We start from the raw sequence: 18,253 nt of genomic DNA on the forward strand, positions 1-18,253 counted from the left end.
ACTGATGAAAGTGCTGGGGTTTATCCAGCAGTGTCTTGCAGAAGAAAACATAGTTTTTCCTGACAATAGCTCCATCATCTTGCTAGGCTCATCATCTGGGCACAGACATATTTGTTATTACTGGACCCATCGGGCTATTCCCAAAATTGATGTTATGTATCTTCTAGAACCCTAGACAGAGGGCTATTTATTTATTTATTTATTTATTTATCTCTACCAGGCCTTTTTGCTTCTGGTACTTGCTTGCAGCCTAGTCTTATTGTTAGGTGGAGGGAGACTTCTAGTATTGACATCATCTTGGCCAGAATATATAGGGCAAGAAGAGATACTCAAATGGCACAGATGGTGTTGGGACTGTAGGGAGCTTTTTGCCTCAGCTGGTGTGAATCTTTTATTGATGTGGAGGGAGGGAGAGAGAGAGAGAGAGAGAGAGAGAGAGAGAGAGAGAGAGAGCCTGTCTGTTGGTGTAGTATGGTGTATGTTTGGTTCTACGACAGGGATCTTCTCTATGAGATCAGATTCGTAGAGATTCACCAACAGTACAGTAAACTTGAGATCCAAGCAGTGCCAGGCAGGTGGATACTGAGTGATGAATAGAGGGGCAATCTACGAGGCCGTGGCATGTCTGAGACTTTGGTAGATGACGTTTGGCAAGTGGCATGAGATTCCTAAGAGATTTACAAAGAACTACATAGAAAGGCCGAAGCTGTGGCTTCCCTGCTCAGCACCAATGCTGCTGACACCCTGTGGGATGTGCAGTTTAAACTTGTCCATTCAAAGGGAAAGGAACCCGAGAGGAGAAGTGGGTGGGGGCCAGGCACCTGCTGCAAGCACTGTGGCTTGCATCCAAGTGTGGCCAGAGTGCCACTGTCCTGCAAGGTGACAGTATGATGATGTCTTCCTTCCCAGATGCCACTGGGTCAGGCTGTGCACATAGGAGAGAGGCTGACAGATGTGGTTCTGTGCACATAGGAGAGAAGCTGACAGATGTGGTTCTATTGCCAGCAGTGGCACGAGCCTGTGAGTCAGGAACCACAGAGCCTAGTCTTACAAGGGAAGAGAGCGGTGCCCTTAAGGAGCAATTACTCAAATGGTGTGAGTCAGTTTTGCTCTGCTGTTGACACAGAGCAAGGGAAAGTGTGGGGGTAGGAATGGGGGGCTCTCATCAGGGCAGGAAACAGAACTTGTGGGTGTCTGTGGTTGATGGGTGGTGAGGGTATGAACTACCAGACTCTTTTATTGGAACATTAGGCCACCTGGGCAGAAGGATGGCTGTAATTTGGAGAAGCACAGAATCCCAAAAGTTCTTCAAGATGATCATATCTTTGACCTTCACCCTGCACAAAGGCACTCTGGGAGATCTTTTTTGGGAAACCCCAGCACAGACATCTTTACCTGTTCTGCTCCTGCTGCTGTTTGCTTGCTACCCTGCTCTCTGGCTGGATTTCGGAACCTACTTTCATTTCTGGATTAATGTTTTTGGCTGTTTGGTTTTTTTTTTTTTCTTCCCTGCTAAGTCTGCTGCCACGGCAACCATCCCTGCATCACTGCATCATCTTCTTGGCTTGGAGGGAGATGCAATGAAGACAGGACAGAGCCATCATCAGAGGCTTTTGGGTGCCTGTGGGGGAGCACCACTGACCTGTATTTTGAAGCTATCTGTCTGTCTTCCAATTCTTTTTGTCTTTGTTGGTAGGTAAGCTAGTGGAGAAGACCATAGTGACAGAGACCTGGAAGAAGATGATGAAGAAGGTGAAAAACAGGAATAGCTAGAGAGCACTGGAGATAGATAGGATCAGGGTTCAGGGAATAGAAGCCAAAAGGGACAACAGAAGAACAATCTAAGGCTTATTTGTTTTGTGCTGTAGATGGGCCAGTTGTCTTTCCGACATCCCCCTTTGACTTTCTTAGCAAAGTTTTAATACCAATAAACCAGAGAAGAAAAAAAAAAACTTGTAAGTGCTTTGGGGTTATAACTGATTGTTAAATGTGGAAGGTGCATTTTATTTGAAAGCACTCTTAGGGAAACCATTGCAGGAGATAAAAGCTCAGGTTGTCTGTGTGGGAATACTGGGAAGCAGAGGCCAGAGATGCTGAGAGCTGCTTAGTTATTTCATGGTGGGACGGAAGGACATATGGCAGAGAGGGGCAGAGCTGCCAGACTGGATCAGAAGGTTGGCTTGGGTATGGAATGCCATAGTTCCTCAAAGGATCGGGCTAAATTGAAAATAGTAGTGGGTACCTAATCTGAAGGTGGTCATGGTATCCATGCCTGAAATCGTGTGGATAAAAACATGGATGTAGAATATCTATAAGATGGTGGCAAATCATAGCTCTGTTCAGGTCAAGAAAGGGAAGTCTAGGCACTGCCATTGGAAATGGCCCCTCAGGCATCTGTCCTGGGCTTTCAAAGACTTTTTATGGTCCTGGACAGAGGAACCATAGCATAGACTAAGGAGCACACAGAGTGGAGAAAGGCAGCCCAGCTAGGAGATGTATCTGTGGACAGAGGAGTCAACTTTGGCCCGAATCACTGACTGTCATGTTGGAGACTCAGGAACCTTCAGGCAAGTTAATCAGCCCCAAGTCTTAGCATTTTCATGGAGAAAATAAGGCTTTCGCAGAGCTGGTATAGGGGGAAGCTCCAGGCAAAATCTTTACTCTCAGATCGTGAGAGTTTGCAGAGTCATGTGCTGTTTGTTAGGAGTGCACTTGGAGCTGCAACAGTGGATCTGTGGATCTGAAGAGTTCACCGAGCAGCCTCTGTGATACCTGTGGGGGGTCTTAGGTTGAGAATGGCACAAGTCTTAAATCCTGGCATTAAATGGCCACTGAAAGGAGAGTGTGGGCAGAAGGTGGCCTATTAACCTCCTGGATGAGCTTTAGGCTGGTGGCTGCCATAGCTAATGGTAGAGCAATGACCACACAGTGGAGACCTTCAGGGCTTCTTCCCTCAAAGAACTGGGGTGTTGTTGATGCTCCCCACTCCCAAGGGAGCAATGGCTATTCAGACACCTTGGATCAGACACAGCAATAAGTTGTGGGCTAACATTCCTGGTGTGTAGGGCTTGCTGCCAAGCCGTGGATTATGTATGCTTCCTTCTATGGCCCCTAGGGAGCAGGCTTCAGGGAGAAGAGCAGAAATTGGAGAGAGGGGGACAAATTCAAATCAAGTCCCCTCAGTGAGGTTTGGCACTTGCAGTGATAAAAATAGATTGTAGACCTTTCTGGAGTGTGGGGTCTTCACAGGCTCCAAGCCTGGGTATCAGCTGGCAGGAGGGGTTGCCAGCTATGTTTCATCTGGGGATGGTCCAGGTAACAGAATGGCAGTAGGAACTATGATTTCAGCACACTGGGTCTGTCATCGTCCTGCTCAGCCTCCAACGAGGTTCTGTTTATTTCTCTTCTTAAATATTTAGTTACTCCCAAAGCACAACATCAGAATTGGTAACACTGCTAACCATGGTCAGAACATTGGCTTCTTAAGGGTCTGCCATCTGCCACTCTGGTCTGATATTTTACCAACTCTACTTCTGATTTCCATAGCATCCCAGTGAGACTCATCCCCTCCCCTTTTCACAGATGAAGAGACCAGAGCACAGAAAACATATTAAACTGGCTGGACACTCTGGCTGGTGAGCCACAAAATCAGCGTGGGAGATAATGACTTGCTCCTCTCAGGAGCCTCATGTGGCTTTCAAGGTCTCTTGAGTCACCTTTATTTTCACACTATCAGTCATGAAGAGGAGAGAACCGTATTTGTCCTTCTCATGGAGCCCATAATGGTTTCAGCCAGTGGTCCTTCAGTCCGCTGTTAAGAAGTCCAGAAGAAAGCTGTATCCAAGGGCCCTGGAAAGGCCTTTTTGTGCCCCCAGAGATACATTTAGAACTTGACTGTTGTCAGGTTCTCCTGACAGTCTCCCAGTCCCCCCTGGGTTTCTTCTCTATCCATTTCTTAGCGGTCTTTGCTTCCATTTTATTCCGTGGTGTCCACAGTTAGTCCTTCAAATGCATTCTTATGCCTATTGATTCTTATGCCCATTGATAAGCAGGTCTTCTTTTGTGTCAGGGGAAAGAAGTGACAGAGTCTGGACCTGTTTCCCTCTATCCTTATCTTACTCATCATCCAGACTTCATGTCTCATCCAACCTCTTTGGAGAGTTCCTTGATAATCTGTCTTGTCATCTTAAGCAGGCTAGCACTTTTCACCAATGGTTTTTTTTTTCAGTTCTTTGCTCGAGGGACTGTAGTGTGTGTGTGTGTGTGTGTGTGTGTGTGTGTGTGTGTGTGTGTGTGTGTGTTGAGGATTTGGAACCAAGGATTGTGCTTACTGTCATTACTCTGCTCCACACATATTAGTGTCCCAGTGACTATTATATAGTGGTACATGCCTTTAATTCCAGTACCTGGGAGGCAGAGATGGCCTGTACATTTAAGGGCACCCTGGTCTATATAGCCAGTTCTGGGCCGGCCAGGAATATATAGTGAGGGGATGCTGGGAGATTCACACACACACACACACACACACACACACACACACACACACACACACACTATACACTAGCTCTTGCTTTTCAAATCTCATGTATTCAAATTTTGAATTCATATAAAATTTGAATATATATATATATTGCCCAATTCTGCATCCAACTCTTACACTCTTATACTGTCAATTTCATACACCTGGTTCTCCTAGAATAAAGTTGGGACAGCAAAGTCATCTGACTAGATTTGCATATGGCCTGCTCCTCTGCTCTGGGTCTCCTGGGGATGGCACCATCCTGGGTGAATGTTGAAGATAATTTAGGTCACTAGAGTCCCTGGTGATGGCTTTTGATATGTGCTATTGGCTAAGCAGCAAAGATGAAACTTTTTTTTTTTTCAATTAGAGGAAATTAGACTCCTCCATTCTGCTATGGTTGTCTTTTTTTTTTTTTTTTTTTCTTTTTTCCAAGAATGCCCGAGGACCTTGTGCATTCCTGATGGGAGGTCCTCACACTGTGGCTCTGCCTATGGAGGACTTGATGGCTCCGTTGCTCTCTCAATTGCTATAGGAAACATGGCCAGTTAGCATAGTGGACAAGGCTAAGAAGGGAAGTTTGTTTTGCTTTTCTCTCTCACTTCTACCTGTTACGTTCTGAAGAACAGTGAAGCTGAGAGCTTTTCAAATAAGCCAGAGGAGGGGACCAGATGGTAGCTTTCCTTCTTGAGAATTCTAGTCTTTGAGTCACAAATGGGATCTCTTCCTTGTCTAGAATGACCTGCACAGAAGGAGTTCTCCGCTCAGGCCAGACTGGCGCTTGTCCAGCAATGGCCACCCACTAATACTTACTGCCTTCAGGTATTTCACTCACGCCTCAGCCCCACAAGGGTCTTCATTGCCTGTTCCAGTGCACACAGACTTGCTCAAATCAATATTCTTACATAAGATGATGGGAAAAGCCATATTTTCTCTTCTTTTGAGATTTTTTTTGGTAGTCTACACATTTTATGTTCTGCCTTTAAAGCTATTTCTGCCGCACAGCTGCTTTCCTGAGACACAGACTCCCACGCGCTCTGCTCAGTCCAGCGTGCACCTGAATATCCTTTCACAGTGCTTGATTCCCGCAGTTGGCCGTGTGATGAGGAAGGAGTGTGCAGGGAGCTCAGAGATTCTTATTAAGCAGGTCACCCATGAATCTATCTTCATGTGCTTCTTTATTAAAAATAGCAGAGAGCATGATAACCCTTAAACGCAGCCACTTACAGGAACTTGGCTTAAAGATGTACACTCTCACTTACCACTAGACTGTCGTCATGTTCTGTTGCACAGTTCTCCTTGTTCTCAAAAGTTATCGCCACCATTCTCATTCTGGGATGAGAATAAAGATTACGACCGAGGCTATGCTGCTGGTAGGGTCTGCTTTTCCCTGTTAGACCATTTCTGGGGCCTCCTTGTTTCTCTGGCACTGCTCTTGAAGATGGATCAGGCTGAAATCACACAAAAGGTTATGGGGAAGGGCAGGACTCAGAAAGAGACACAAAGGATTTTTCTTCAGAAATTCAAGTGTGGGTATGTCATAAAAAAGGACAATTCTTCGTTGGGCCTAAGAGAGAATTAATGCATGAAAGCTACAGCAGGGTAGATTTGTATTCAACCCAGACATGAAGATTGCACCCTCCCTAAGACAGATTACATTGTGTATGGTGTGGAGTAAACCTTCGCCTATGGCAAAAGGTGGGCTTCAAGCTAAATAACCATTTTCTAGGGACAAATACTTCCAGAAAATGTAGCTCCACTTCGGCTCTAAGACTCAATAGTCTACGGGATCTGCAGTCATTATTGGTTGTTCCAGGTATTTGAAAACATGATTAAAGTTTTATATTTAGCACTTTTAAGATATTGCCCTCTTTGACTCACTGCAGTTTTCAACAAGTAAAAATCTACTATGATCTCCGTAGTATTTGTGAGATGAACCAAAACATAGGCAGTTGAGTGGTTCACACACACCACACAGCGGCAGTTGGGGTCCTGTGATGGAGCTGCCTCCTTTGGAAAAGGGAGCCAGTTAGGTCATACCACTGAACAGTAATGAATGAAGTTTTGGACAGTCCAGAAGGTCAGAGGAGGGCACTAGAGTAGGATGAACCCATCTTGCACACAGTGGGTCCACAGGTGGAGACCCTCTTGCCTGTCTCTGATGCAGTCTGGTATAGGCTTTATTTGTTGCCTCTTAACACTTCTGCAGGCATGAGGACTTAGGCTGCAGCATTCTCATGGCAGGTCGGAAGTAGAGGATATATTTATTTACTGTTTATTCAGTTGTGGTGTGAGGCGGCTAAGATGGTTTAGTGGACTCTGAAATCCCTAAATATAGAGGCGGCATGCATGACAAGATCCTCCTTGTGTTTCAAGATGTGAGGTTAGAAGGAAGGTTGCATCCTGATTGTTTTCAAGTGCAGCCACTGAATTCAAACCACATTTAATATTGCATAGAAAGCTCCCGTGATAATTTGCCCCTTGATTAAAAAAATAAGTTCATTATAAAAACATTTCAACAGAAAGTTATTACAAAACAGTGACCTATCGTTTCTGAACGTGCACTCCACATATTTAAAGACAAGTTCTCTGCTGTGTGCATACATGTCTGTTCACTTCTGAATTTGGATTTGTAACCCATATCTTATCTCTAGGGTGAGGATGTATCAGAATGCTTTTGACTTATTTGCTCTTGTTGCATGAATTGGGTACTTTGCGATACTTTGTTAATCTATATCACACGTATTAATTATTCTGTCACAGAAAAACAGTAGTTACAAATCTGGCTTATTTAAACAGGAACATTAAGATGGATTCTATCTTTTAAGGTTCTAGCACCTCTGTTGGGTTGTCATAGGCAAATGACCAACTCCTCATTATCGAGGTTAGTTGGTATGGTAACACTGGGGTTTAGATGTTCTACCTTGTGAATCAGCACACTAGCTACTGATACCCCGTCTTTTCACATCTTTTAGTGTTCTCCATTATCGTTATCAGAGTAACAGACTCCCTTTCTTCTTCTTCTTTTTTTTTCTGTTGACTTTTCTTTAGCCTGATGAAGTCCTCCGATATCGATCAGGATTTATTTACAGACAGTTACTGCAAGGTGTGCAGTGCACAACTGATATCCGAGTCCCAGCGGGTGGCCCATTATGAGGTAAGGAGAGCCTTGCTCAACCAACTGCGATCCTGCTATGGGACTTGAGGATGCTTACTCATGGGGAGTTTTCAGAGCTGTACATTGTAAGCCTGCATAGTGTGAGTCAGGTCATGACTGTGTTTACTGAAAATAGGGAGTAAAGGTTGGGGACATTATTCTGAGCTTTGGCTACTTCCAAGACTATTTATTTATTTATTTATTTATTTATTTATTTAACATTGATATTTTTAATGTGTTTTTCTTACTATAGGAACCATGTGGGCTTCCTTCCCTTGCTTTCTCTGTGAGGGATACATGTCAGTCAGACATACCAGTGAAGGCAGGCTCAAAGGCCCTTGCTAGTCACACAGGGAAACTTGGTTCTCAGCAGGAATAAAGACGCTTCCTCTTCAGATATCCTTCCCAGTGGTCAGTGCCCTAAGTGTTCATCAGCATGTAGGAGTCTCCTGCAATCACAAGCAAGTTTTAAACCCCAAATACTCCAGAAGGGCATTGTGATCTTTTGCAGGGGAGGACTTTGATCCTGTATCAGCAGCAGAGAATGTCCCAGGGAGGAATGAGGAGGTGGGAGGGAAGGACAGAGAGCTGGGATCCCAAGACACTGAGTATTGTGTATTCTGGTTTCTAAAGAGCACAGAGCTGTGGGAATAGAGATTTTCAGGTGTAGTGACTTGTAAGGACGCTTGGGTTACAAGGCTTAGCCAGCAATGATTTTCGTCCGATAAGCCTAATAAGTGCCAGTTGTCACTCCCTCGCTGAATACCTCTGGGCCCCAGGCTTCTCTATGCACCACAGAAATAATAACAATGACAACACACTCATGACCCCGCCTTCCTCATGGGGTTTTGTGATAACTGAATGCAACCTTTAATAGTGCTCGTGGAAATGCTTTGGAAGCTGAGTGTGTCAAGCATGCATTTTTTTTTTTTTTTTTTTTTTTTTTTTTTATTGCTGTGAACTCCCTCGATGCAGTGCTTTGATGATAGTGAGCAGGCATGCTCTTTGAACATCTGTAAAATCGACATCTGTGGAAAAAAGTCAGGAGAGTTGCCCATTCCTGCCATTCCACAGGGCATTGGTTCCTGAAACCCCAGGGGTTAAAAACGGTGTGATATTTACTGAGAACCTATGCATGTCCTCCTGTATCTTTTCAACAATCTCTTACACCTACCTCACTCCTAACACCTACCTCACCTCATTTGCATAGTGTCTGCTTATGGCAAATTTAAATTTTGCTTTTTTGTAACTTTCTGGACCCTCCCTCCACTCCACCCCCATCTCTCCCCCCACCCCACGCTTTTGATTTTAATTTGTGTGGAAATTACAGACCTGGAGGCTGACACATTATTCTTTTGTCAAGAGGAAAGTGAGTACTGGAAGTGGCAAAAAGTGAATTTGTTTATAGGGAATAAATTCACTGTTTTGGAAATAACAAACTCTCTGATCTGTGTGGCTACTGTTCAGAAGCACATAAGCACTGTCACTATGAAATGCCACTGAAGAGCAGGGAAGCTTTCCCTGTTCTGAAATTGTACACCCTTTGTATTAAGCCTTTTTTGTTTTAACTTTTAACCATTGTTCATGATGTTTGAGGATAGAAGCTATTTCCCTTATTTGCTCATCCCTAGTTCCTGAACAATATCGGCATATATATGACATATATAAATATATATATTTAATATATATTTTATTTAATTATTGGTATTCTTAGCCTTGTGAGGTGGGTGGGTCTCTTTCCTAAGCACGCTGGAGACGCTGCTCAGTCCTGTGCTGTTGGCGGAACCAGAGAGCTAATACCACAGTATTTAAGACAACAAAGCCTTAAAATAAACTAACAAGAAAACAACAAAGCATCTCAGCAGCTTGACTAGAGGTATAGTTATTTTGATCTCGGGTTCTCTTATTGATGTGCTGGACTCTTGCTGTGGTGTAATCTAATTGTTTACGGTACGTGTTAATTGAATGTAGCACACACAAGTTAGGAAAAATGAAGCAGTCAATAGATCCCCGTCAGCAGTGTCACACTCGGCCCAGCAACGTTAAATGCATTCCCAGTGATTGTGGGTGGGCACCGAGCGATGCCTTCTGCTTGTCTGCCTTTTGCCTTCCTTCTATCAGATACAGCCTAAGTATTCTGGCTGCAGAGAGGCCAAGGCAGAAGAGAACTGGCAGAGGCAGGTCCTAGGATTCCTCTGTTTCTTGTCTCTCTTGCCCCTTTGTTTGGGACACCTACCTACACAGTAATGTGCCCCAAACCACTGAGGACTATTTGAAAACTGGTATTCTATTGGTCTGCCTTCAGCTCCATAGACAACCTCTGCTGAACTGAACTGTTGAGTGTGTTTCTCAATGAGATAGAAATTTCACTCTGCTCATTGAGATTGCTGTTGCAGTGACACTCAGTGCTCCCTTCAGTGTGGCTCATTTCTTCAGTCCAGGCTGGTAACAGCCCTGCTTTGCTATAGGAGCATGTCAGTGATCATCACTGTGTATCTCTATGTGACTGGTAGCACTAGTGTTAGATACTGGAGGGATGCAGAACCAGTGTTAGAAATGGTCTTTGTGTAGTTCAGTCCATTTAGGTGGTTTATTACAATTATTTACTAGTGTGTGTTTAAATAATGCCTGTATTCCAGAGATAAACAACTTGGATCATGGTGGATAATCTTGTTTTTATTATGTCTGTACTCCTTTTGTAAGTATTTTTTTCTAGCACTTTTGAGTTTGTGTTCATCAGGGTTATTGGCTTGTGATTTTTCATTTTCATTGTGCTTTTGCCTGGTTTTGGTATTAGAGTTACATGGACTTTGTAGGAGTTTGAGAATACTCACTCACTTCCTTCCTTCCTTCCTTCCTTCCTTCCTTCCTTCCTTCCTTCCTTCCTTCCTTCTTTCCTTCCTTCCTTCCTCCCTCCCTCCCTCCCTTCCTCTTTTTTCTTTCTTCCTGTCTTTCTTTCTTCCTGCCTTTCTTTCTTTCTTCCTTCCTTCCTTCCTTCCTTTCTTTCTTTCTTCCTTCCTTCCTTTCTTTCTTTCTTTCTTTCTTTCTTTCTTTCTTTCTTTCTTTCTTTCTTCCTTTTTTCCTTTCTTTCTTTCTTGTGTTGTTTTCCTTCCTTCTTTCCTTCTTTCCTTTCTTTTTTCTTTTCCTTCCTTCCTTTCTCTCTCCTTGCCTCCCTCCCCCCTCTCTTTCTTTCTTTTTGAATAGTTTAAGAAGGGTTGGTTGTAGATACTTGAAGGTCTGGTAGAATTATGCTGTGAATCCGTCTTGGACTGTTTTTTTTTTTTTTACTGGAAGGCTTTTTATTACTATTTAATCTCCTCATTTATTATGGATCTGTTTAGGTTGATGAATTCTTGATTTAATTTTGGTGGTCTGGCTGAATATTGAAATTTATTCATTCCTTTTAGGTTTTCCAGCTTAATAGAATCCATTTTAAATGTATTCCTCTTTCTTTCCCTCAGTTAGTTAGGCCATGTGTCTGTCAGTCATGTTTAACTTCTCAAAGAACCAGTTCTTAGATCTAGTGATTCTTCGTATTGTTTTGTTTGTTTCTATTTTATTAATTTCCGCTCTGGGTTTCATTATCCATTGCTGTTAACTGGGCTTGGCTTTGGTTTGTCCTTTCTTTTTCCAGTTCTTCCAGTCATTTATTTGTATTCTTTCTGTTTTCTGTTTTGAATGTAGGCACACAGAGCTCTCAGCTTACTCACTTGTAAGGCTGTTTTCAGTGTGACCCAAGCTAGATTTGACAGGTGGGGGAAGGTGAATAGACAGACTCACTAGGCTAGACACAGGAGGAAGATGCTGTTCTGGCTAGTTTATTGTCAACTGGATACAAACTAGCATCATCCGGGAGGACAGAACGTTGAGTGAGAAAATACTACACTATCAGGCTGTAGGCCTTTACAGCATTTTCCTAATCAGTGATTAATGGGGGTGGGTCCAGTCCCTTGTGGGCAGGTCTACCTCTGGGTAGGTGCTCCTGGCTTTTGAAACACACACACACACACACACACACACACACACACACACACACACACACAGAGCAGGCTGAGCAAACCAGGGGGAGCAAGCCTGTGAACAGCATCCTGCCACGTCCCTGTGTCAGCTTCTGCCTCCAGGTTCCTGCCCTGTCTTGCCTTCCTTCAGTGACCAGCTACAATGTGGAAGTGTGAAACCAAATAAACCCTTTCCTCCCAAAGTTGGTTTTGGTCATGGTGTTTCATCACCGTGATACCAACCCTAAGACAGATGCTTGTGATCTGTCTGTGCAGAGACACGGGATGTTTCTCGTTTGCTTTGACAACAAATGAGTTGCCACATGCAGAAACTGGACAAGAATGTTTGCTGTAAGCATATTTACTGTGTTCGATGTAGATGTAGACACTACTGTTCTCTTTCTCTGTATCTTGATTTGTGTCTATGTCACTCAGTTCTTTTTCCTTTTATATTATAATCGGGTATTTTTAATATGACTTGAGCATTTTGAGAAAATTGATGAGATATGAATATAAAATATTCTTTTTATATTAATGTTTTATTCATTTCTGAAACACTGAATTTATGTAATTCAAAAAATCAGTAAATTTATAAAAATAGAGTATAATGTAAAAACTCTCCCTTTAATTCTTCTTAGTCTCCCAGATGTACCCTGTTTTTTAAAAACATTTTATGCATAAGAATGCAATGTAATTCTCCCATATATGTAATATGTATGTATGTATATATGTATATATGTGTGTATGTATTTATGTATATGAAATGTGTGTGTATGAATGACCGATATATATTACATATAGAATGTATATTACAAATAGAAAAATACTCTAAACTTACTTCTGTTGTGACATGGATGTCTATTCCATGGTTGCAGAGAGCAGACGAATCCCAGAATGAATTTGTATTATTTGACATAGGCATGGAAATGTCAAGCATCCCAATGGACCAGAGTGGACCAGTGGGAGTGGGAAAGCCTTCCTCTGGTCCAAATAGAAATGATAGACAGTGTATGTAGAAAATATCAACCACAGCTTTCTCCTCCTGGGTGACAACAGCCTGAGACTGCTTCCCTAAAAAGATTTCCTTCAAAGATAGTTAAACCTGCCTCCTTGTTCATCTGCATACTAAGAACCTGTCTCCTTACTCAGCTGTGTACAATAAAGCCACCTCCTTGATTCAGTTGTACAAAATAAACACAATGCGATCCCACAATGCATCTGTCCTTTCTGCATCCCCTTTTTTCCTCAAGTTCCCCAGGCCATATAGGAAACACTAAGAGGTTATCCCAAAATTTGTAGAGAAACATTTCCTGAATTGCCTTGTAACTCCTTGGTATCCAGAAGGCAACTCTTGGTCAAAGACAAACAGACTTTAGCTCTCAGCACCCATTTAATGGTATTTATGCTCCTTGGCTCTCAGATCCCGACCTGGACAGATTGGCAATGTTCGATGATGATTTTTTATTCCAGAGTTCTTTTCTTGGAATTCATCAGAGGACATATTCATTCTGAACCTGATTGTAGGGTTTTTTTTTTCCCCCTTCTGTATTAGCTAAAGAGGAAATCTCAAAGTCTCTCGACCTGAGCAGTGGGCTCTAGCATGTGACTAGCCTCATTTTCTTCAGATGTTCTGAGGTACTGCAAGCAGTGCGCTTCCCTGTTCTCTAAGATTTGAGAATTTAATTCGAGTCTTTAGGCTTTTGCTAAGATGTTTTAATTTGGAGCAGAGTTTTTCTACATTTGAATTGTTTCATGGTATTAATTTTCTTTCCTCATTTGCAAGGGCACAAATGCCCTTGGACAGGAAGTTACTGGTAGGGGCTCCTCTGCTCAACTCTCTGCAGCTTGCCTTGGTCCCTACCAGGGCAGCCTTTTTAAACCAGTTATGCTAGCTGGTAAAAGCCCTTCCATTCTTTTGAAAAAAAAAAAAAAAAAACCTCAGATTTTACTAATAAAGAGGAAAAATGGACTAGACTTCTCTCCTCTGCTTTGAGTATTTGTTCTGGATAGTTGTATGTCAACATGACACAAGCTAAAGTCATCTGAGAGGAAGAAACCTTAATTAAGAAAATGTCTCCATAAAGTAGGGCTGTAGACAAACCTGTAGAGCATTTTCTTAATTAGGGGTTGATGGGGGAGGCCCCAGCCCATTGTGGGCGGTGCCATCCCTGGTCTGGTGGTACTGGGATCTATAAGAAAGCAGGCTGAGGAAGCCATAGAGGAACAAGCCAGTCAGCAGCATCTCTATGGCTTCTGCATTAGCTTCTGCCTCCAGGTTTCTGCCCTGACTTCCTTTCATGGTGAACAGTGTTTTGTAAGTGTAAGCCAAGTTAACCCCCTTTTTTCCCCCCTCCAAGTTGCTTTTGTTTCATCACAGTAATAATAACCTTGACTAGGACAAATTGATACCACACATTGCTTGTCTAATTATGTTGTTTTTCCAAGGATTGTGGAAGGACTTTGGAACTTTGAGCTAGATAAACCATGGAGTGCTCAAAGCTTGGTGAACTCTTACATGGTAGGTTGGAAGATAAGGGTGCTGAGAGACATGTAGACAGTGGAGGTCTGGCTTGAGGAATTCCAGAGGGAGGTTTGAGAGGCACTAAAAACTATCAGGCCATCACATAGTTCGATTTGAGGATGTGTGGTTCTGGTTAACTGGGACTGAAAATCGGCTATGATTAACAAGAGACCAGAATCACTGAAGTAAAAACATTGCTCTTCTGAGACAATTGATGCTGGTTATCTAGAACTGAGAAGTTAGTAGTGATTAATAAGAGACCAGCATAGTTGAGGTGAAATCTTTTGGGAAGTGTTTTCTCAGAGTCAGCACACAGAAGGTGTGTTCTAGAGGTGCCTGATGTTGTACCTCCTGCTGGCAGCAGAACTTGGTGGTATAAGACTCACCCAGGTGGTACTGGTTTTGAAGGCATGGAGGGGTCATGAAGAGCAGCTGAAGCTTGGCACTGTGTGGTAGGGTTGGAGTTCCTTAAGAGAAGAGGCTATTGGTGTAGCCCAGTTTCAACAGAAGACCCAGCATTTTGGAGTTGCTAGTACCATGGGATGACTACTAAGAATAGCAGCAGCTGTGGAGTGGAGCTGGCTTGAGCCTAGGAGACAAACTGTGTGTGCTGCAGAGGGTAGAGCCAGAGAAGTGACCCAGTCACTTTACTCACCATGCCATCTCATAGGCCTGGAACTTTCTTTTAAAAAAAAATATGGCCAAGTTGCATACTTTCCTACTGATCCACAGTACCATATAAAACGTACTCCAGTGGGAAAAGTTTCAAATACAGAAACTTTAGGACAGAATTGCACCACATAGTCAAGCCAACCTTGTGTGTACCTCCCAGACAACCTGAGTATAATGGCCACAGACTTTTATTTTTTTGATTTTCCTAGTGTTGAAGTCACCTATTGGATTTTAGAGTTTGAGGCTGAAATGACTGGAAAAGAGGGATAACAACCAGATATTTTCTCCCAGCGTAGTGAAGTTTGGGCACAACTGTGGTTTCAGCTCTGTGTTGTATTTATATTGACAATATATTGCTCATACTTTTGCACTTTAGGCTGGTAGTAGATACTAAGGTAGAGAAGCAAGAACAGTAATCAGCATCAAGGTAGAAAACCCTGCGTGCATAGCAAGGCGAGCTGTGTGTAGGACCAAGCACACCCTCTGGTATTGGTCTCCCTCTATTCTTTTTAGTTGGTTTCCAGTTTTATGCTGCAAATGCGAGGCTAGCTGACTGCTGAGCTTCCAGAATTTCACTTTCTCCTCTCCCATATCATCACAAGAATAGGCTTGTAGACACAGTCTGCCACATCTGGCTGTTTATGTAGATGCTAGGAATTTAAACATATGCTCTCATGTCTTCTACCTTGTCAGGAGCCATGACAGGACAGGTTAATAACTAGCAGGTGATCTTCCTGAGAGAGTTTGCTTCTGATTAATCTGTGGCAGATTCGTTGTTATAAGGCAAGGCCTAAGAGAATTTTAGAAAAGTTCCTGGTATTAATATGCTTTTCCTGTTATTATTAAATATATATAACAATCACTAGGTAATAGCTCACCTCTTTGGAACAGATCTTTGTAGATCTATGAAGATGTATTGTCTTATAGTGATGCTATATAGATAAATAGATGACATCTTAAGTCTTAATTATGATACTATAAGAATTCCTAAAATTATATCAGTGATTATTAAACTCTCTTATAGTGGGACTGCTATTAGGTCCTTTTCTGATAGTCAAAACTGTAATGAGAACTCTGCCAGTCTCCCATGTGTCACCAGTTAATTGCTCTTAGTAACCAGACTTTCTCCTACTCAGTGCACATTCCAAGAGGTTCTAAAACAATTAACCAAAGGTCATAAAAAAAGAACTAATGATTTATTATAGGTGCTAGGACAGAAGATAAAATATCGACTGGGCTTATCTATATAAAACTTCACTAATAAGTTAGTCATAGTTTCTAACTTTCAGTGAACTTGTGGAGCTGTGACAGATGATGGATGTTTAGCCAGATAATTATGCCTAATAGATACGCATGTAAACATTCTCTATTGTAAACTTCTATTTCAATTTATTTAAATTATGATTTGATTCTTTGATTTTTTTGTGTGAACTTGTGATGAACTCTTTAACATGTGATCATGAATTCTGAAAGATGTATAAGTACTGAGGACAAAGAGATGAGAGAAAAAAATTTTTGCCTTTACCTGTTTAGAGAAGTTTTTTCCCTTTCTCCACTTAGAAGAATTTTTTCCCCCACTTAGGTCCTTTCCACTTTTCCCCTTAGAGAGCTTCCATAGAAAACTTTTTATAACTTAGTAATAAACACTATAATCACTTTTCAAAGAGTCCCTTTTTCTTCCTGACTTCTGACTAGTAGGCGTAAGTTAGAGCCCAGCAGTTCCAGCTGAGATAGAACAGAGGTCACATTACTTAACCCTCGCTGTTAGGCTATCACCTAAGCCTTTTACCATCAGAAAGAGCAAGAAAGTTTTAATGACTTTTTAGAAGTTATCATCAGCATTTCAGTATAGTTAGAGAGCTAGAACCTCCGGAGACCATCAGACTTTAAAGCCACACCAGAATCCTACTCTGTGACCCTGCCAGGAAGCTCCTAACACTACCTAGTCTTTTCCCTTCCCTTTTTTCTTCCTTCCCTCCTACTCCCTCCATCTCTCTCGAGCAATCATTCCTCCCTCTTTCTGTCTGTCTGTCTGTCTGTCTGTCTTTTTCCTCCCTCCCTCCCTCCCTCCGTCCCTCCCTCCTTTTCTCCCTCCCTCATTCCGTCCCTTTCTGATACAAATATCAGTGTAGCTGAGATTGGTCTCAAAATTACTGTGGTGCAAAAAATGACCTTGAATTTTGGATCCTCTATTGTCCATTTCCTAGGACATGTGCTACTAAACTCAGTTTATGTGTCCTGGGATCCATGGCATGAAAGCACTTTACCAACTCAAATGTATCCCTAGAATCATTTTATAAATATCTAATACACCTTTTATTTATGTTCTTTAAAATGTGGATAGCTTCATGAACATGGATATTTTTACATATTTTTTGTAATAGTGTTAGATTTAGAGAAACACTGCAAACAAATACTAGAATATTTCTGTTTATACTTGACCCAGTTTCTTCTACTGTTAGCATCTTCCAAAACTATAGTAAATTTGTGATCCAACGAAGCAACATTGATGGATTACGCTTATATAGCACATTATTAAGTAGCAATTCTGGACTATATTCAGATCTCTTTACCCTCTTCTTTCCTGTCCTTTTCCTGCCCTGGGAGTCTACCCAGACTTTCACATCTATTGCTATTCACACTGTGACTCCTTTTCAGACCTCCCTCATATTTGAAAACCTCACCAGTTTTGAGGGTCACCAGCTAGAATTGTTCAGTAGGCTGATGCTCAGAATGTGTCCATCCGTGTTGGTGTCCAGTTAAGCCCCTGCTGTGTGTTTGTGAAGAAGAGTTCAGAGGCAAAGTGAGCCTCTTGCAACAGTGCAAGGTGCCAGCATACTTGTTCATGCAGCTGCTGCCCATGATTGTCTTGCCGAGTGTTCAATTTTTCACGTCCATGTTGCTCTCATCCTCTGTCTTTCTGGTGTAATCTCTGGCAGAGTATCACAAGGAGAGTACAAAAGTGTGTGTTCAATGCATGCAAATGGTTTTCCCATATCAAACCTCCCCCCATGTTTTTACACATGCATAAGATCCCTTTCTTCTGATGGTTGCACAAAACTCTGTGTGAGTATGGGTTCAGTTTTACTTTACCATTGTTTTAGGGACAGATATTCGCATTGTCTCCAATATCGCACAAACAAACACACTGATTTGACAACTATCCCTAATAGATGTCCTGAGAAACTTCTCTGAGAGTTGATCTTGCATGGATGTATAGCACAATGTGGAATTTCTCCATCATAAGACATAATTAGTTAGCTGGATTATTTTGTCTTGAGATGGGATCTCAGGGTGGGGGCTGGCTTGAACTTGCTATGTAGCTGAAAATGACTTTGGACTTATTTTCATGTCTCTACCTTCCCTAGTGCTGAGATTACAGGCAT

The 18,253-nt window shown here is 42.3% G+C and overlaps 1 protein-coding gene across 2 annotated transcripts in view; it reads left to right on the top strand.

The window, feature by feature from the left end:
* Positions 1 to 18,253, top strand: part of Zmat4 (zinc finger matrin-type 4) — a 373,453-nt gene that overhangs the window by 69,814 nt on the left and 285,386 nt on the right. For both annotated transcript variants that reach the window (XM_076913915.1, XM_034520977.3), the window contains exon 2: positions 7,571 to 7,676. In XM_076913915.1, the coding sequence (XP_076770030.1) occupies positions 7,575 to 7,676 (102 nt within the window). In that variant the 5' untranslated portion in view covers positions 7,571 to 7,574. The remainder of the gene's footprint in view (positions 1 to 7,570; positions 7,677 to 18,253) is intronic.

Source organism: Arvicanthis niloticus, chromosome 16, assembly GCF_011762505.2.
Source record: "Arvicanthis niloticus isolate mArvNil1 chromosome 16, mArvNil1.pat.X, whole genome shotgun sequence".
NCBI lineage: Eukaryota > Metazoa > Chordata > Mammalia > Rodentia > Muridae > Arvicanthis > Arvicanthis niloticus.